Below are 20,447 nucleotides of genomic sequence, written 5' to 3' on the forward strand. Positions count from 1 at the left end.
GTGTCTTGGGGCTGGCTAGATTGTACAATGGTTAAGAGCACTGGCTCAGGTTGGGGATTTAGCTCAGTGGTAGAGCCCTTGCCTAGCAAGCGCAAGGCCCTGGGTTCGGTTCCCAGCTCTGAAAAAGAGAGAGAGAGAAAAAAAAGAGCACTGGCTCTCCACCCAGAGGACCCAAGTTTAATTATTTATTTTAGAACATATTTTCTTTTTCTTTTTAAAGATTTATTTATTTAATGTACATGAGTACAGCTGTCTTCAGACACACCAGAAGAGGCATCGGATCCCATTACAGATGGTTGCGAGCCACCATGTGGTTGCTGGGAATTGAACTCAGGACCTCTGGAAGAACAGTCAGTGCTCTTAACCTCTGAGCCGTCTCTCCAGACCCTCAAGTTCAATTCTAAGCACTCACTCAGTGGCTTAAAACTGCAACTCCAGTTGCAGAGGATTCAAAGCCCTATATTGTCCCCAGCAGTGTCAGGCATGCATACAGGCATCTATGTAGGCAAAGTACATGTACACTAAATAAATAAATTAATTAATAAATTAATTGGCTGGAGAGATGGCTCAGTGGTTAAGAGCACTGACTGCTCTTCCCAAGGTCCTGAGTTCAATTCCCAGCAACCACATGGTGGCTCCCAACCATCTGTAATGGGATCCAATGCCCTCTTCTGGTGTGTCTGAAGACAGCGACGATGTACTCATTCTTTTTTTTTTTTTTTCCTTTTTTTTTTTTCGGAGCTGGGGACCGAACCCAGGGCCTTGTGCTTGCTAGGCAAGCGCTCTACCACTGAGCTAAATCCCCAACCCCGACGATGTACTCATATATGAAATAAATACATTTTTTTTTCAAGAATCCCATCTCTATGTGCTCATTTATTGCATCTTCGGAGTGATCTGAGGCCTCCTAATGTTGAACCACAGTGTAGATCAGAGGGTGTTCAGCAGGAGCGCAGCACAGCATAAGGAACTCTGATGACTGGACCCCGTTACTTAGTTACCCAACATTCCACACACAGCTATGTGTAAAGAGGTAGTGCAGAGCCTGCTGCAGGTCTCAAAAGGAATGTCTGGATGCAGTTAGGGGACGAAGCCTTGCTCTCTTTGCTTGCAGACTGCTCTTTTCCTGGATCCTAACATAGCTTGAAAGTCTGGTATTCACGCAACTGTGCAGTTGGTTCCAAGCTGAGTATGTGTTCCACTTAGCCACGAAGTGACTACTCCCTTCCCCGAGAGCCCGGGTATAAAAGAACAGGCCTGAACATGTCCCTGAGAAGCAAAGAAAGGTGCAACTCCATCCAAGCTGTTTTACTCCTTGTCATTGCCACTCCCTCAACTCATAGCCACAGTCTTATGGAGAATTTCCCATGAGCAGGTGACTAAGGAGGAGAAGGTGATTTTAAAAAAAACTTATCCGGGGTTGGGGATTTAGCTCAGTGGTAGAGCGCTTGCCTAGCAAGCGCAAGGCCCTGGGTTCAGTCCCCAGCTCCGGGGGGGGGGGGGGGAGCTTATCCGTATATGTGTTTGTGTGGATATAAGCTCTGTGTGTGCGCTTATAAAGGCCAGAAGAGGGCATCAGATCTCTCCAGGAGCTAGAGTTAAAAGCAGCAGTGAGGTGGCCAGGATTGGTCTTTGGAACTAGACTCATCTGGATTCATCTGCAAGAGCAGGAAGCATTCTTACCTGTTGAGCCCTCTTTCCAGCCCCCTTTCCAAGATCTTAACAGACAGGTTGGAAGAAATCCTTCCCAGCACACAAATCGTGTGCTGTGTTCTTCTGGTTCCATTTGCCATAAGAAAGACTCTGGGTAGTCACAAGACCATGAACTTACGAGTGTTAAGAAAGGATGCATGGGAAAAACAAGGAATAAACCTAGAATGTGAAAGCATTTGTGTCTTATAAGAATACTTATCTGGGGCTGGAGAGATGGCTCAGTGGTTAAGAGCACTGACTGCTCTTCCAGTAAGTCCTGAGTTCAAATCCCAGCAACTACCTGGTGGCTCACAACCATCTGTAATGGGACCTGATGCCCTATTCTGGTGTGTCTGAAGATGGACAGTGTACTTAGATATAATAAATAAGTAAATCTTAAAAACAAACAAACAAACAAACAAAAAACAAAAAGCAAACAACTTATCTGGCAAGGTCGAGATGATGCATGTCTTTAACACCAACAGAAAGGAGGCAGAGAAGTAGTTTGAGGCCAAAACTACAAAGTGAGTTCCAGTTAGCCAGGACTTTTACACAAAGAAATTGTTTCAAAAAAACCAAAACAAACAACTTATCAAGGTACTGAAGTTAACACTGGCTGCTGGTAGTAGGTGCTGCTATTGGGATATAAAGTGAATAAATAAATTAATTAATGGGAAAATAAAAACACTGGCTGCTCTTTTCACAGGACCAGGATTTGATTCCCAGCATCCACACGGTGGCTCACAAGTATTTGTTAACTCCAATTCAAGGGGATCCAATACTCTTCTGGTTTCTGCAGGTATGGTATACAGATATTCACGCAGGCAAAACACACACATGCATGCACGCATGCACAAACACATACCCCCCCCAAAAAAAAACCATTAAATATGGTTTCAGTGTGGAGAAGGAGGAAGCTTTAATACGTGAGTGGACAGTGAGTTCCAGAACAGCCTAGGCTATACAGAGAAACTGTCTTGAAAAACCCACCCACCCACAAAGCAAGCAAGCAGACCATTTGTACCCATGGGGCCAAAGATGGAGTTTGATGGGTAGAATACTTGTGTACTATGCAGGAAGCCCTGGCTTCTATCCCCAGCAACACATAAACTGGGCATGGTGACTCACACCTGTAATCTCAGCTCTCAGGAGGTGGAGGCAGCAGGATCAGGTATTCAAGGTCATCCTTGGCTTCACAGCGACTTTAATACCAACTTGTGCTACATGAGGTTAGAGGGAACCAAGGCTGACCTGTGGATCTGAGGTCATGAACAAAGTAACACAAAGTAACAATCAGGTCCTGGGTTTGTTTCTAGAACTCACCCGTTGCCTATGCTGAGTTGGCATTAGAAGAAATCATTACAATATAGTTCGTGAAGGTTTCCTCCTACCAGCCATAGACCAACTGAACACCTGTCTAGTTCAATGATTTAGGGATTTCTTTCTTTTAACTCTTTCTTTCTCTACCTAGGTGTTGGGTTTAAAGGTGTACACGAGCTGGAGAGATGGCTCAACAGGCCAAAGTATTAATTAGTTGCTCTTCCACAGGACCTGGGTTCGATTCTCAGCACCCACATTGGTAGTTAAGAACTGTATGGAACTATAATCCCAAGGGATCCCATACCCCTTTCTTTTTTTTTTTTTTTTTTTTCCGGAGCTGGTGACCGAACCCAGGGCCTTGCGCTTGCTAGGCAAACGCTCTACCACAGAGCTAAATCCCCAACCCCCACACCCCTTTCTTATCCTCATTGGGTATTGCCTGCATATGCATATGGAGTGCAAACATACATGCAGGAAAACACTCACATACCCTTTAATAAAAAAGGCATTCCTTTTAAATTTTAACTTTATTTTTTAAAGTGTCCATGTCTGTGTGTGTCTGTAGAGGCAAGAAGAAGGTCCCCTGGAGGTGGAGTTACAGGCAGTGGTTTTCTCTGTAACCCTGGCTGTCCTGGAACTCACTCTGTAGACCAGGCTAGCCTTGAACTCAAAGATGCCTGCTTCTACCTCCTGAGTGCTGGGATTTGCCACCACCACCTAGCTGCAGTAAGAGCTCTTAATATCTGAGTGGTCTCTCCAGCCCTAAATTTCTGTCTTAAGAGGGGACCCCACTTTGTAGCACTGGCTGGCCTAAAACTCACTGTGTATTCTTGAAATCACAGAGATCTGTCTCCCTCTGCCTCCAAAGTGCTGATATGAAGGGCATGAGGCACCATGCCTGGCAACTTAAAAAAAAAGATTTGTGTTTTCACATCTATATGTATGTATATGCATCTGAGTGCAAGCTAGAAGACTTAAATCCCCTGACTAGGGCTTAGGTGGTTGTGAGCCACCTGCTGTGGGTGCTGGGAACTGAACTCTGGTCTTTTGTAAGAGTAGCAAGTGTTTTTGTTCACTGGGCCATCTCTCCAGCCCTGAGTCACTCACAGCCACAACAGTGCCTTATACATTGTAGCACATGCCTAAGAACCTGACCTCATAATGACCTGGCATGAAATCCACTAACTTTATCTTCTATGCCACTGACCACAAGTGCTTAGCTTTCTTGGTGCTGGGACTCAGATTTAGACGGGTGGCCTCCTTTTTCTCTGGAACATTAGGGTCCTTAGATGGAAAGCAATGGCTTCAGAGGTTGGATTCTTTTTAGATTCAGAACCCACAATTCTAAAGTTCTCTGCATCCTTCTTAGGAATGCTTTTCCTGGGGGTTGGGGATTTAACTCAGCGGTAGAGCGCCTGCCCAAGAAGCGCAAGGCCCTGGGTTTTGGCCCCAGGCCCCAAAAAAAAAACCAAAAAAAAAAAAAAGAACCAAAAAAAAAAGAATGCTTTTCCTGGGCTGGAGAGATGGCTCAGCAGTTAAGAACACTGACTGCTCTTCCAGAGGTCCTGAGTTCAATTCCCAGCAACCACATGGTGGCTCCCAACCATCTGTAATGGGATCTGATGCCCTCTTCTGGTGTGTCTGAAGACAGCTACAGTGTACTTAAAAAAAAAAAAGAATTCCTTTCCTGATTAAATGATCCAGAGTCACTTTTCCAAGGCTGGCAACTAAAAAGGTATATGTAATGCCAAAAACATCTCTCATTTTTCCCATATATATATGAAATTATATATATATAAATATATATTGGAAATATATATACATATACGTACATATATATATATATATATATATATATATATTCCTTACAGTATGCAGGCAAACTGTATTCTACACAGTATAGGTCACAGGTTACAAAGTTGGGCTGTAACCAGAAAGCATATATTTGGATCAATCTGCCAGGTCTTTGATCTATTCAGTGCAGGCTACTAGTCTGGAAGCTCAGGATGCTGAGGTCAGAGGACCGTTTAAGGCCAGGAATTTGCATCAGACCAAACAGTACTGTGTGGTGAGTAAAAAAACAAACAAACAGAAAAACGCAAGCAAGTAAACAAGCAAGCAAGCAAACCGAAACCCAACACTGGCACACATCTATGCCCAACATTGAGGAGGCTAAGGCAGGAGGAAGAGTAGCTTCAATCCAGCTTGTACTACATAGTGACACTGCTTCAAGAAACAAAACAAAGGGGGCTGGAGAGATGGTTCAGCGGTTAAGAGCACCTGACTACTCTTCCAGAGGTCCTGAGTTCAATTCCCAGCAACCACATGGTGGCTCACAACCATCTGTAAAGAGATCTGATGCCCTCTTCTGGTGTGTCTGAAGACAGGTACAGTGTACTTATATATAATAAACAAATAAATCTTTAAAAAAAAACAAAACAAAATAATAGAAAGAAAGAGCTATACCTGGTGTCATATGCCTGTGAAGTAGAGAGAGAAGGGTCAGGAGTTCAAGGACAGCCTCAGCTACATAGCCAGTTTGAGGCCAGCATGATACCCTGTCTCAAAACAAGTCAACATTTAAAGATATGTCTCTATTATCTTTTAAAAATCTTTTGGCACTTAACTATTTATTTGTGTGTGGGTGTGGGCATGTGTGTCACAGCTTGTGTGTAGAAGTCAGAGAAACTTTCGGGAGCTGGAGCTCTCTCTTTTATTTTTATTTTTGAGACAGGATCTCTCTATGTCACCCTTTTCCTCTTGAGTGCTGGGATTAAAGGTTTGCCATGATACCCTCCAGATCAAAAGGTGTGGTGGCAAGGACCTTTATCCATGAGCCGTCCTGTTTGCTCTCTGTCCACACACGCACATACATGGCGGCACATGTGTCAACCCACAGCCCAGTTTGATGCCTGGCTAGATCACTCTATTTAAAATCAAACATACAAACATGTTTCAGATAAAAATCTTCATATTCTCTTGAAAAATAGAGAAGATTGGAACAGGCATGGAGGGACCTGTCTGTAATTCCAGAGTTTGTGAGGCTGAAGCAGGAGGATCACAAGTTTGAGGCCAGCCTGGAGTTCACAGTGAAAGTCTGTGGTAAAAACCCACCATCGCAGTGTGTGGTGCCGTACACCTTTGCACAGCACTCAGGAGGCAGAGGCAGGTGAATCTCTACCAGTTGGAGGGCAGCCTGGTCTACATAGTGAGTTCTAGGCCAGCCAGGGCTGCACAGCAAGATCCTGTCCTAATAAAATAAAACATCCACTATCATCAAGGAAGATCTGAAGACCTGCCTATTTGGGGCCTGCATTCCTATAGCTGTAGTCTTTGAACAAAACTTTAGCCTTTGTTTACCAAAGAATTCATAGGGCTCACTTTCTTTACTTTGGTACCACTCTCAGAGATCAACCCAAGTAAAGTGAATCAGTAATAAATTAGTTGGCAATTAGTACTTGCTTTTAAAAAAAAAAAAAAAAAGAAAAAAGGTTTATTTATTATTTCATGTATGCGAGTACACTACAGCTGTTTTCAGACACACCAGAAGAGGGCATCAGATCTCATAACAGATGCCTATGAACCATCATATGGTTGCTGGGATTTGAACTCAGAAGCCCTGGAAGAGCAGGCAGTCCTCTTAACCACTGAGCCATCTCTCCTACCCTAATACTTGCTTTTTAATTTTCAGGTCTATTCACTGAACCATATTGTAATTAGCCATTTGGTGGGCTGAATCATATTAACTATTTTTCTTCGAATCACTTTTTTGGTACTATCAATAAGCATCTATCAATAAGCACTCATACAGGTTCCTAAAACCTTTCTTTTCTTTCCAGAGGCCACCCCGAGAACACTGTCTTGAGCCATCTCAATTTGGCGACATTTGGTGCATGTGTCTGGAATTTTATCTTGGTGACTAGCTCCCTAGGCCAAACCAAGACTGGTAGTTTGTCAAGTAGACATTATTTCCAGGTAACACAAACACATAACTTTGAGAAGCCAATTATAGACAGGACACCATCCTTCCTATCACAAGTTCTGGCTGAGGCCTGAAGTTCCTAGCTGGGAAGTGGGAAAGGTGCCTGGAGGCCCGCAAGGAACCATGCTCTGGAATTTAACCCTGGCTGGTAGGGTGGGGACTCCAGGAAAGTCAGTGAAACCACCCTGGGGGTGTGGCTCCCGGCGTGCAATCCTGGAACAACTTCAGGACCCTCTAGACCTAAGCCTTTGGGAGCTCTGTATTGGGACTGACTTATCTCCAGCTCCTGTCCCTGAGTGGGTGGCTTTGCGTGGCCACTGTCCTCAGTCTCTAGGACGCGCCTCCCCGCGAGACCCCCCTCTCCGCTTTTTCTGCATCAATTTCCCCAAAAGAACCAGTGACTTGGGGGAAGCTCGTTTTCCGGGCCGGATTTGGACAGACACGCATCGAGGTCTCCCTGAGCTCCAGTTGGTGGGGGGGTCGTCTCTCAGGAGGAGACCCCAGACTGGGGGACAGACACCCCACGCCACCCATCTCGCCCCTGCGCCGCCGCCGTCCAGCCGCGCAGGGGCGCTCCGGGGCCTCCCCGCCCCCGCCGCGCCGCTCCCGCGCTCCCCCTAGCGGCCGCCGCGCTGCCTCGCTCTGTCCCAGGCTCGTCGGGCGGCGCAGCTCACGTGACCGCGCTCCGGGCCTGCGGCCGCTGTCGGTTCCCCCAGTCACCGAGCGAGAGGGAAGAAACAAGATGGCGGCTGCAGGCGTTCCGGAGCGGGGCCCCGGCAATTCGGACTGAGCCTTCTCTCTCCACCCGCCGCTGCCGGGCCGCGCCCCTCCTGCCCGGGCCCTGGCGCCCTCCCCTCCCCTCGGCCCTGGCGCCCCCGGCGCCCCTCCCCCCCCCCTTCCGCTCCCCCCCCTCAAGCCGCGGCTCCGACATGAGGGGCCGGCGGGGCAGGCCGCCTAAGCAGCCCGCGGCTCCTGCTGCGGAGCGCTGCGCCCTGGCCCTGCCGCCGCCGCCGCCGCCACCACCGCCACCACCACCGCCGCCGCCGCCGCCCGCCTCCGGACCCATCGGGGGCTGCGCTCGCGGCACCGCGGCAGCAGTCGGGGCAGGTGGGCCGCCGCCCAGGCTGAGGTGGCGCCCAAGACCCGGCTGAGCTCGCCCAGGGGGCGGCCGCAGGAAGCAGCCACCGCCGCCGCCGGCCTCCGCCAGCAGCGCCAGCGGCCTGGGCCGGGGGGGCCGAGGAGGCGGGGGGCGGCAGGACGGGGGCGGGGCGGCCACCTGGCCCGGACCACCCCGGCCCGCCGCGCCGTCAACAAAGTGGTGTACGATGACCACGAGAGCGAGGACGACGATGAGGAGGAGGACATGGTCTCGGAGGAGGACGAAGAGGAGGAGGAGGATGGCGACGCCGAGGAAACCCAGGATTCCGAGGACGACGAGGAAGATGACATGGAAGAAGACGACGATGACTCCGATTATCCGGAGGAGATGGAAGACGACGACGACGACGCTAGTTACTGCACGGAGAGCAGCTTCAGGAGCCATAGTACATACAGCAGCACTCCAGGTACCCACCCAGGCCGCCTGGAGACTCCTTCCCCACCTCCTCCCCTCCCCCTGGCTTGCTCCCTCTCGAGTGCAGTGCATCCTGCTTCCTAGCTCCCCCAACTCCTGGCCTGTCCCCCACGCGGAGGCCTCGGCGCGTCTAGTGACAAAAAAAAAAAAAAAAAGAAAGAAAGAAAAAGACAAAACAAAACTAGATTTGCAAGAGGAAAGAGGCGCATTGTTCAAAATGGAGATTGCATTGTTGCAGTTTGCAGGCCACACACTCGTTCGCTCTTCTTCTCCCCCCTCCCTCTCTTTCCTCTTCAAAATTTGTGCCAAGTGCGGTGTCTCCACCAGGCAGGATTGAAACTTTGGCACACACGTATCCATTGAGCTCGTCTTTCTCTCCTTGTTTTGGTATGAGTGTTTTATTTATTTATTTTGCAATGAAAGAAGCCTCCTGCTTTGTAAACCGTTGCATGTCTAATACGTTTTGTTGTAGATTTGAAAGAAAAATGACCTGGTCCTTAAACGTGAGAATTTAGATCGTGGCAGCACACATAGACGTGCTTCCTTTCCTATCCCCTAGTTATATAGTTTGGTAACTGTTTTGGGGGAAGGGTTGTTGTTCGGTGAGCAGGGAGCTTCCTGGGGTCCTGAGCGCTTGTTTGTGTTCTTCGAGTGAGCCCTCGTGGTCGCGTGCAACAGTTGCTGGTAAATGGCTGATTGAAGAGCAAAGCAGAGAACTAGACCAAACCAAATTTGTCAATCCTTCCGATTTAAAATTACTTTGGTTAAGTTCCAAATAAAAGTTTAACACCACGGGGGCCGTGTGTCCTAACCAGTTTGATCTTGGCTTTGCGTGGGAGATGCAGTTTCGTGGCACCTGTTGCCGAAGATGTGTGGTTGATCATCTAGGCGCAATTGCCAAAGATGAACTTTTTGAAGTCACGGTCTAGAAGTGTCAGCTTGAACCTGACAGGACTTTTTCTTGCTATTCTGTTTCTGAGGAAAAAGCCCTACCTGGATCAGCAGTGGGTTTCATCAGTAGTGGTGAATTCTCGGATGTTTTTTCGCATTATTTCTTGAGGTTGGCCCTGAGATGTGTGTCTTGTTCAAGTAAAAGACACACATGCAATTGCTCCTTTGTATTAAATGAATAGTTATGGGACTGGGAGGGGGGACCTTAACTTGTAGCAACAGACTGTCAGGCTTTTTTTTTTATGTCTCTATTAACCAGGATTCATAAAATTAAGGTCTAATTGTAAGAACATTTGCAGAGTAAATGAGGACATAGGGTCTTTCTAGGAGAGTCTGTCTTACTGTTTTCAGGGACGATGAGGGTACTAGGAGTGCTTAAATGTAAGTGTTTTCGTTTTTTTTTATAAGTTCCTAACTGCTGCAAGTATGAGAATTAAGCCAGATTAGATTGGTTAACACCAAGTGAAAAAAGCCAATTTCTTTTGCCTGACTGTAAGAAGGTTGCCTATTTTATGGGCTTGGAGGGAGGCTATCTTTTTTTTTTTTTTTTAAATAAAGATTTTTTTTTTTTTCTTTGGAGCTGGGGACCGAACCCAGGGCCTTGTGCGTGCTAGGCAAGCGCTCTACCGCTGAGCTAAATCCCCAACCCCATAAAGATTTATTTATTGTATATAAGTACCCTGTAGCTGTCTTCAGACACATCAGAAGAGGGCATCAGATCCCATTACAGATGGTTATGAGCCACCATGTGGTTGCTGGGATTTGAACTCAGGACCTTAGGAAGAGCAGTCAGTGCTCTTAACCACTGAGCCATCTCTCCAGCCCGGGAGGCCATCTTTTAGCAAGTTTAATTTCTTGCTTACTTAGTTTAGAGTGTCTTTTATAGGTTTTTACTGTAAGAAACAACATGTTGGGCATCTGTATCAAGAGCTCAGAATCGAACTGAAGACTGCCCACAGCAGTGGAGTCCTTTGGGTTAGGACTCAGGCATTTTGGCTGGGCAGTTAAGCTAACTTTTAACTCCTTGAAGACCTGTCCAATAGTACCGATGAGTTGAAGGCCATTAAAATGCTGAATTAAATTGCAATTTGTGGGGGCTGGGGATTTAGCTCAGTGGTAGAGCGCTTGCCTAGGAAGCGCAAGGCCCTGGGTTCGGTCCCCAGCTCCGAAAAAAAAGAACCAAAAAAAAAAAAAAAAAAAATTGCAATTTGTGGTTAAAGATCCTTTTTAAACAACCATGTAAAATTTGGGAAATTTTTTTTGTAAATAGGTTTTTGTTTTGTTTTGTTTTGTTTTGTTTTGAGAGACAGGGTCTCTACATAGCCCTGGCTGTTCTAGTATTCACTATATAGATAGATCAGGCTGGCTTTGAACTCACAGAGATCCACCTGCCTCTCTGTCTCTAGAGTACTTGGCAAGCTTGTATACTTAGGATACTTCAATGCCATTTTTCTTCTGATGACACTTATCGTCTACCTCTGTGTACACTTGTCCTATGATTATGTGGATTAATAACTTCAGGAGTAAGTTTTACCCTTAAACATTCTGTATCTCCTAACAGACACACACACACTGCAGATATGTATAAAAAGTCTGATTGGATAACTTGTTGTTAGGGGAGAAATTTGATAATTCTCTAGTAGGTGCCATAACTTAAATGTTCAGGTTTTCAGACACTCAAGTTGGTGTAATTAGATTTGGATAAACACTTCAACCAGTAACTCTTTCTAACAGTAGACAGTATACTTAAAAAAAAGGACTATTAAAAGGATGTATTTTTATTGTTATTTTTGAAAATTATGCGTATGTCTATGTGAATGAGAGTATGTGCACGTGGTATAGGTGTCTGCAGGGACCAGAGGTGAGGTGTCAGATCTCTTGGAGCTGGAGTTTCAGGTGGTCCGTGAGCCATGTGACATGGGTGCTGGGAATCAAGCTCAGGTCCTCTGGAAGAGCAGCAGGTGCTAAGGGTGAGGATCTCTGCTTCCAGAGTCTACTGCTTTAAACCGCTCTTTTATGTGGCCTGCCAGGTCCTTTCCTTTCTTTATTGGCTTTATTAACTTGAGTGTTTGGTCTTTTGAAACAAATTACTTCTTCAGATGATGGTAAAAGGATGTTACACTTTGTGTTTTTGACTTCTAGAGTCTGTCCACTTGTTTTCAGTGAGTATCCACAGTGGGAGTGCTGCTGCTGCATTGTTGAAGCCAGGGATTTTGTGTCATTAGTTTTATTGTTGGTCCTTCTGGGAGGAGACTTTAAGTCCATGTGTGTATGTTTGTAAAGTGTGGGTTGAGGTACACTTAAGCTGCTCCAGGACAGTCAGGGCCACAGAGAGAAACCTTGTCTCAAAAAGCCAAAGAAGAAAAAAAAAAAAAAAGATACAGTTTAGAGCAGGTCCAGCTGGGTGTGGTGGTACAGGCCTTTAGACCCAGAACTCTGGAGGCAGAAGCAGGAGGATCGTATTATAAGTTGAGTATAGTCTGTAGTCTGGTCTACATAACGATCTCCGAAACAGCCAGGACTATACAGAGAGACCCTGTCTCAAAAGAAAAGTGGGTCCAAAGAGGCAGAACATTTTCTTAATTAGTGATCTGGAAAGGGGGGAGGGGAAAGCCCACTGTGGGTGGTGCCATCCCTGGCCTGGGGGATGAGGATTGTATATTGTACAATCAAGGCTAAAGAGGAATGTGTTTTGGGTAATGTAGAATAATTTGATTATTTGGTTTAGAACACTGGCTTGAGTATTACTGGCATATTAAATCCCTGGTATAAGCTGTGGATGTAGTTCGTCTGGTACATGCTTGCTTAGCATGCATGAAGCCCTGGCTTCCATTTCCAGCCTATAAGCTGGGTTTGGTAGGGCATGCCTCTAATCCCAGCACTGCAGATGTGGAGACAGGAGATCTTCACAGTCATCTTTAGCTACATAGTGACTTACACAGCTGGGGTCACTGTTGAACCAAGTACCTTTATCTGTCTAGTATACAAGTAGATACTATTAAATAAGATACTTAAAAAATAAGTTCCTAGTTTCACACGTATCATTGACCTGTTTTTTGAGTACTCTGAGATAATGTAACCGTTGGTGCAGACCGTCTTAGTGTTGCTGTTGCTGTGACGAAACACTAAGACCAAAAGCATCTTGGGGAATGAAGAGTTTCCTTGGCTCACAGATCCTAAATCACAGCCCATTGAGGGAAGCCAAGGCAGGAACACAGACCTGGCTGGAACCTGGACCCAGGAGCACCAGCCAGGGATGGCACCACTCACAGTGGGCTACCCCCACCCCTTCCAGATCACTAATTAAGAAAATGTTCTGCCTTTTTGTTGCTTACAGCTGGGTTTTCCGGAGGCATTTTCTCAATTGAAGCTCCCTCAGTCATCCTCTCAGATGGCTCCCGTTTGTGTCAATTGACATAAACCAACTAGCACACACATTATTACAGTCCCGGACTTAAAAAGCTCATTACTTTCGTATTAATTTGTGTGTGCTTGTGCGCTCCAGTCAAGGCTTCTCTGTGTAGCCCTGGCTGTCCTGGAACTTGCTCTGTAGACCAGACCAAGCTGGCCTCAAACTCAGAGATATCCCCCTGTCTCATCCTCTGCTTCCACCTCCCAAGTACAGGGAGTAAGTAAAGGCAAGTTCTACCACTCCTGGCTTTAACAGTTTATTTTATTGAGGAATTTTTTCCTTTGTGACAACAACTTATTCAAGGCTGGCCTGAACTCACTGCTATCCTCCTGCCTCAGCCTGTCAAGAACTGGAATTAAGGTGCATGCCAACACACTGATGATTTCTTTCTTTTTGTGGAGGAAAAAAGCCTTTTTCCCACAGGGCAGCCACTACTGGTTGATGTTGGTGATCAATCAATGCAAACTTGAAACTGTCTCGTTTGCTTGAGTTAGATGCATTTGGTTGACTAATTTTATCTGTCTGTCTGTCTGTCTATCTATCTATCTTATCTATCTATCTGCCTACCTACCTACCTACCTATTGGTAAAAGTTTGAGGAAGGGGACCTGAGGTCTGGCCCAGTGCTTAGTACATTTGTTCCTCCTGCAGAAGTCCCAGGTTCCATTGCCAGTGCCCACAGGGTGGCTTACAACAGTTCCAGGGAACACCCAACAAATGCCCTCTTCTGACCTCCTAGGGCCCAGGCACCCACAGGGTGAGCATCACATACATGCTGCTAAAACACTCATTCATGTAAATAAATAAACCTGGAAAACCCTCAAAGAGTTAATATCTGGTGGGCATTATTTCCTGGTATATTGAGAAGGATTATGTAGGGAAATCAGTTCTACCTCTCCACCCCTCACCTGTCTTGTGTGCTTGGGCTTGAACCTATGTAGGCGAGCATTCTATATTCTATGTGCCCAGCCTGTTTGTTTTTTAAAGGTAGGATCTTGTTAAGTTGCCTTGAATTTGACAGTCTGTCTGCCTTAGCTTACCAAGTAGTGTATACTACCAAGACAAACAAAATAATGAGTTTTTTCCTTCCTTTTCAAAAAGGATCTCACTATGTATCCCTGGCTGGCCTAGAGTGAACCCACTGTGTGACCAGGCTGGCCTTGAACTTGTGTTGATCCTTCTCTCTCAGCCTCTACAGTGCTGGAATTGCAGGCATGAACCCTCTGTGCTGCTCAGAAAGTGCATTTCCAGTAGACATTGGGTAGAGTTCTGACAGCACTTTGAAACTCAGCATTTCTGATAAAAATGAAAAAGATTTATGTTTGAGACTTCTGGGAATTTAAGCTATGATTTTAAAATTTGGTATCTTACACCTCAAAAACAAAATCCTGGTGTCCTGGGAACCTTAATGGTTTGTGTCCTCTAAGGATTATGAGAGCAGAGGTTGGTGGCAGAGATCCTCTGACTGAGCTGTGGGTCCCCCAGAAGTAGAGAGTAGCACTCCTGGCGGTGTTTCCTCCTCAGAGACACCAAAGTGTGTCTTTCAGAACACACACAATTCCATATTGCTTCAAGGAAGGCACCAAGTGGAGACTTAGAGAATATGGAAGGCAGCATCTACACTCTGGCTTGGGGGCTGGTTGGTGTGGGCAGGAGCTTCCTGGACCTGCTTGTAAGGAGGGAGGAGGGGGAGGGAGCAGCATGATCTCAGCATTGATAGTCAAGTGTGGGCAGAGGCCAGTGATGTTTAGCAAGAGCTGGAGTGAATCGGAAGTCACTGTGAAGCTGCATTTGATACCCTGGGCAGCAGTTCCCTGGGGAAGCGGCTGTGGCCATGCGCTTTCTTTCTTTCTTGCCTGCAGAATTAAGGGTTGGGCAGTTGGGGGATCCCAAGCATTATTCCCGACCTGGAACACTGAGTAGAGGTGTGCTGTTCTCATCAGCAGTACCCCACGTGGAAGCTTGGCCTCCTACCATACATTAGGTCCCAGGGATGTGCTGTGAGCCTCCCCTGCACTGAGGTGTACCTGAAAGGTGGACTGAAGCCTTCTCTGTCTCACCCAGATCTGTGTTAATGCTTCATTCTGGTTCCTGGAATCAGTCAGGTCTGGGAACAGCGGGGTATGGTCTCAGTGACGAGCTAGACTTGTTCTCCAGGATTCAGAGGGTGGCTAGGAGGAAAGTGAACTAGCCGGTGGGCTCTGGATGGATCTTGTAGTGCTGCATGGTGGCTCAATCCAGGGGTTTCCCATAGTGAAGAAGACCCATAAGAAAGTAAGCAAGCACCAGCAATGCCTCTGTGAGGAAACGCCTCTGTGAGGAGGGAGGCTGTGTGGTCAGAGATGAGAGGAGACAGGTTTTGACCATCAGCGCCTGTGGAGGTTAAACCTGAGAATTAAAGAAAGTGAGGGCCAGGAGAGTTACTACAGTCAGGTGACATGATCTGTGAGTGTCAGTGAGGCATGTCCTATGTGTGAGAGTAGGTAGGCTTGTCTGTGCTTCAGACTCACCTGCTCCTCTGCTCCCTGCCGCAGGCACACTGGGAAATGGGGCAAGTGCAGCAGAGTCTAGGAGGTTGCTCTGGTTGGAGCAATCTCGGAGGTTGCAGAAAGGAGCTCTGGTTCCTTTTGTTAGGCTGTGGTTTCTCATTCCTGAGACCCTGTTTTCCCGGCTCTGTAACTGGCAGGGGTGTCACAGATTGATTAGCTGTAGAATGCATGGATACAGTGATCTGGTGAGAGACCAGGAACAACTTGGTCCACTCTGCTTAGACCCATAATCCTTGTTGGGACTTACTGTTGGGATTCCTCTTGCTCATCTTGGTCCATTTTCTTCATCTGTTTAGAGTAGTTAAAATCTCAGCTTTATAACGAAAAAAATATTTATTGTATGCACGGGGGCATTTGTCTGCCCATCATATGAGTGCTAGGTGCCCTCAGAAGCCAGAAGAGGGAGTGCATCAGGTCCCATGAGGCTGGTGTTATAGATGCAAGACACCATGTTGATATTGAGAATTGCGTCCTCTTAACTCTATCATCTTAACAGTGACCACATTTTATTTATTTATTTTTTCAGAGCTGGGGACCGAACCCAGGGCCTTGCGCTTGCTAGGCAAGTGCTCTACCACTGAGCTAAATCCCCAACCCCCACATTTTAATTTTTAAGAATGTTTTTGGTTATTTGAAGAGATTCCGCAGGAGGCAGATTTCTGTTCTTTGAGTCCCTCCCACTTCCACCCAGACCAGGTCTCACTATGTAGTCCTGGCTGTCCTGGAACTGCATAGACCAGGCTGGCCTTGAACTCACAGAGATCCACATGTCTCTACTCCCTGCCTTTGCCTCCCCAGTGCTGGGACTAAAGGCCATACATGGGCCACTACACCTAGCTATTTGGTAGTTTTGTTTTGCTGTTTGGCTTTTGTAATTTTTTAAAAAGATTATGTGTGTGAGTACACTGTAGCTGTCTTCAGATAGACCAGAAGAGAGCATCAGATTTCATTACAGATGGTTGCGAGCCACCGTGTGGTGCTGGGAATTGAACTCAGGACCTCTGGAAGAGCAGTCAGTGCTCTTAACTGCTGAGCCATCTCTGCAGTCCTGTAATTTTTTTAAAAAGATTTACTTAGGTGTTTGAGTGTTTGCCTGCATGTATATATGTGTGCATGCCTGGTGTCTAGATAGGTAGAAGACCTTAGATCCTGGAACTGGCAATATGGATGATTAGGAGCCTCCATGTGGGCGCTGAGAACTGAATGTGGGTCCTCTAACAACAGGGATGGCTCCCGAGCTCCCACACCAGCCTCCATTACTATTGTTTTGAGACAGAGTCCATTTTGTAGCCCAGTTCCGGCCTGGAACTCACAGCAGTGTGCCCGCCTCAGCCTCCCTACTGCTAGGATAAGTGTGAGCTACCACAGCCAGTGCGGGACTGAAATAACCTGGGAAGAATGATGCCCAGCACCCAGGGGCAAGCCCATAATCCTAGTGCTGCCCCTGCTTGGTTCTTGGAGCCCAGGCCAGGGGCCACAAGGGAGTGAGGAGTAGATACACACAGACATAAGCACAATGAAGCTGGGATTGGGTGGGGATTTGCAGCTGAGGCAACCTGGAAGGGAGGGGTTACCAGCCCACACGGACATGTCAGCACCTCAGACTGAATCTCCTGTAGAGGAGATGGATTTGCTATTCTACCGATAAACTGATCAATCTTTAGAAATACTCCTATTTGAGAGCTCTGCTATTCTTCACGAGTGGCTTCATATGGCTTCATATGGCTTTGCCAATTTCCTGTGAGTCTGTTGGCCTTGGAGTCCTTCACAGGCAGAACCTGTCACCATACACATTCACTTAGGGTTCCCGCCACTCCCTACACTGCACTTGAAGGCTGAGGTAGGAGGATCATGAGTTCAAGGCTAGCCTGGGTACAGAAAAGAAAAAGGAAGCTAGGGGTGATGGCCTTTATCCTAGGAAGCCAGGCTTAGTGGCACTGCCTTTAATCCAGGAGGCAGAGGCAGGCAGATCTCTGTGAGTTAGAGGCAGCCTGGTCTACCGAGTGAGTTTGGGACAGCCACGCTACATAGTGAAACCGTGTCTCAAACAAACAAACAAACAAACAAACAAAATCCTATTACTTGGGAGGTGGAAGTAGAGATATCAGAAGGAAGGGAAGAAAATGCATTATTAAATTATTTGTGTTGTTTTACATTTCTTTATTTTGCACGGGGTTGGCGGTGGTGGTTGTATTAGTGTCAGAGGACAGCTTGCATGTAAGTTCAGGAATTGAATCTCATCCTTAGATCATCAGGTGTGGCTGCAAGCACCTTTTTTTTTTTTTTTTTTTTTTTTTTTTTTTTGGAGCTGGGGACCGAACCCAGGGCATTGCGCTTCCTAGGCAAGCGCTCTACCGCTGAGCTAAATCCCCAACCCCTGCAAGCACCTTTTATCTGTGGAGCTATCTTGTTTTCTTTGCTAGTCTATGTCTGATGTTATTTTTGTTTGTTTTTGCTGCAGCATTTAAATATTTTTTTGATTCCCTAATGGTACTCAGTAATAGTAATAACTATCATTTAATGGGCCTTGACTAATTTGATGAATGATTTTAAGCAATGCTTATGAACTATTTTAGGTTTTCTTTTTTAACAAATGCTGGGTAAATGTCTTTCTGAGCACCAGCCCTAATCCTATCTCCCCAACCCCCAACTCCCTGAGGCAAGATTCATTCCTGATGTACCTCAGGCTGGCTTTGACCAGGGAAGCATATATCATGCAGGAAGAGTGTGAGTTCAAAGCCAGCCTGGACTACCTATGAAATTATGTCATAAAGCAAAAAGATGCAATCCTGTATTATATGGCCTTTTTCATTTTGCATTTTTTTTTCTAGGATTGGGTGGGTTTCTCTGTGGCCCTGGCTATCCTGGCACTCGATCTGTACACCAAGCTGCCCTCAAACTCAGACACCAGCCTGCCTCTGCCTCCCTAATGTTGGAATTAAAAGGCATGTGCCACCAACACCCAACTTTAGCATTATGTTTAGAAACTCATTTTTTTTTTGGTTCTTTTTTTCGGAGCTGGGGACCGAACCCAGGGCCTTGCGCTTCCTAGGCAAGCGCTCTACCACTGAGCTAAATCCCCAACCCCAGAAACTCATATTTTATACCATGAAGTATTTAAATGATAGTGTTTTGTATGCGTTTATCAGTGTTGCCTGTTTATTTCATGGGCATTTGAATTAGTTCCATTTGGTTATCAAGAATTCACTGGAATTTATGTGATGTGTGTTTGTCTGGCATATATCTTTTTTTTTTTTTTTTTTTTTTTTGTTCTTTTTTCGGAGTGGGGACCAACCCAGGGCCTTGCGCTTCCTAGGTAAGGTGCTGAGCTAAATCCCCAGCCCCTGTCTGGCATATATCTTAATTTCTTTTGGGTGTATATACCTAGAGGTGGAGGTAGGTGGATCTCTCTGAGTTTGAAGCCTACCTGAGAACCTGGAACAGTGAGTTCCAGACTGCCAGGTTTACATAGTGAGACCCCTCTTTTTTTGAAGTCGCTGTATAAAGCAGTGGGTTTCATTATGGCGTCTACATACATGTGTCAGTATGATTTTGACCTGCTGTTGTAATGTTTCTTGTCATGCAGATTCAGTTGTAGGATTTTTGTTTTACTGACAGGGGCTTTCTCATTGCTCAGGATGCTCTTCCTCTCATGGTCTTTCATGGTCTCTCTCATGCTCTTCCTCTCATGGTCTTTCTGTCTTAAGTGTTTTGAGTGCTGGGAGACAGGTACCAGCCACTTGGTTGGTAGTCAACTTTTTCTATTCTTTTTCTCTGGTGCTGTTAGGGTGACCCTAGGTCTGTGTAGGGGCAAACACTCTATTGAGATACTTCCCAACCCTTTGCTTGCTTGCTTCTTGCTTGCTTGCTTCTTGCTTGCTTCCTCTCTCTCTTTCTTTCTCTCTTTTAAAAAAAGATTTATTTATTGATTGTATAGAAGTACACTGTAGCTGTCTTCAGACACACCAGAAGGGGACATCAGATCCCATTACAGATGATTGTGAGCCACCATGTGGTTGCTAGGATTTGAACTCAGGACTTCTGGAAGAGCAGTCAGTGCTCTTAACCACTGAGCCATCTCTCCAGCCCTCTTTCTGTTTTTCAAGGCAAGGTTTCTCTGTGTAGCCTTGGCTGTCCCCAATCTGTAGACCAGGCTGACTTTGAACTCAAAGATCCACCTGGCTCTGTTTGCTGGGTTCTGGGATTAAAGGTGTGCACCACTACCCAGCCGGTTTACATGTTTAAAATCACATTTGTTTGTTTTGTGTGTGTGTGTGTGCAACTGGACAACTTGTAGGAGTTGGCTTTCTCCTTGTACCATGTGTCTTCGGGGTTTGAACTTGAGTCATCAGGCTTAATTGGCAAGTGCCATTTACTCACTACTCTCTCCTAGACCCTGCAGTTAGCCACAAAGGTGTGTTTTGCTTTTTAACTTTATGTATATGCATGCTTTGTCTACATGTATGTCTATGCATGCCTGGTGGAGGCTGTCAGATCCTGTAGTCACATAGGTGGATGTGAGAATTAAACTGAGGTCCTCTTAACCTTTTCCCTATAATCTTTTCCCTTCCCTCCCCTGCTCTTCTCTCTTCTCCCCTCCCCCCTCCCCACGTGGTAGAGCCGGGCTGTTGCTCGTTGGTCGAGCGCTTCCCTGGAGTGTGTAAAGCACTGAGTTCCGTGCTCTCATCACTTCTAGGCACGGAGGATCTCTCCAGTGCCTGACTCAAGCTTCTAGTGTGTAGTGGGCCCCTTTCACTTTCCAGCTCTAAGCTATTTAATGTGGTAGCTGTTTAAATGGAAATTCAATAAAATGATGTAAAATCTGGTGGTAGTAGGTACTTTGCACGTGATCAAGAGCCATTTGGATCCTTGCTGTCATTGGCTGCAGGAAGTTCCTACTACCTCTGTGGGGTCAGTGACAGTTTACTTAACACTTCTGTCTCTGGCCTTTTGTTTGCCCCAGTCTTGT

The 20,447-nt window shown here is 46.3% G+C and overlaps 1 protein-coding gene across 1 annotated transcript in view; it reads left to right on the forward strand.

The window, feature by feature from the left end:
• Positions 1-7,849: 7,849 nt before the first annotated feature.
• Bptf (bromodomain PHD finger transcription factor) overlaps positions 7,850-20,447 on the forward strand; it is a 101,291-nt gene continuing 88,693 nt past the window's right edge. The window contains 4 exon segments of the mRNA XM_032914211.1: positions 7,850-8,065; positions 8,068-8,152; positions 8,154-8,257; positions 8,260-8,559. Of these exon segments, the coding sequence (XP_032770102.1) occupies positions 7,924-8,065; positions 8,068-8,152; positions 8,154-8,257; positions 8,260-8,559 (631 nt within the window). The 5' untranslated portion in view covers positions 7,850-7,923.

The sequence above is a fragment of the Rattus rattus genome, chromosome 9, assembly GCF_011064425.1.
Source record: "Rattus rattus isolate New Zealand chromosome 9, Rrattus_CSIRO_v1, whole genome shotgun sequence".
NCBI lineage: Eukaryota > Metazoa > Chordata > Mammalia > Rodentia > Muridae > Rattus > Rattus rattus.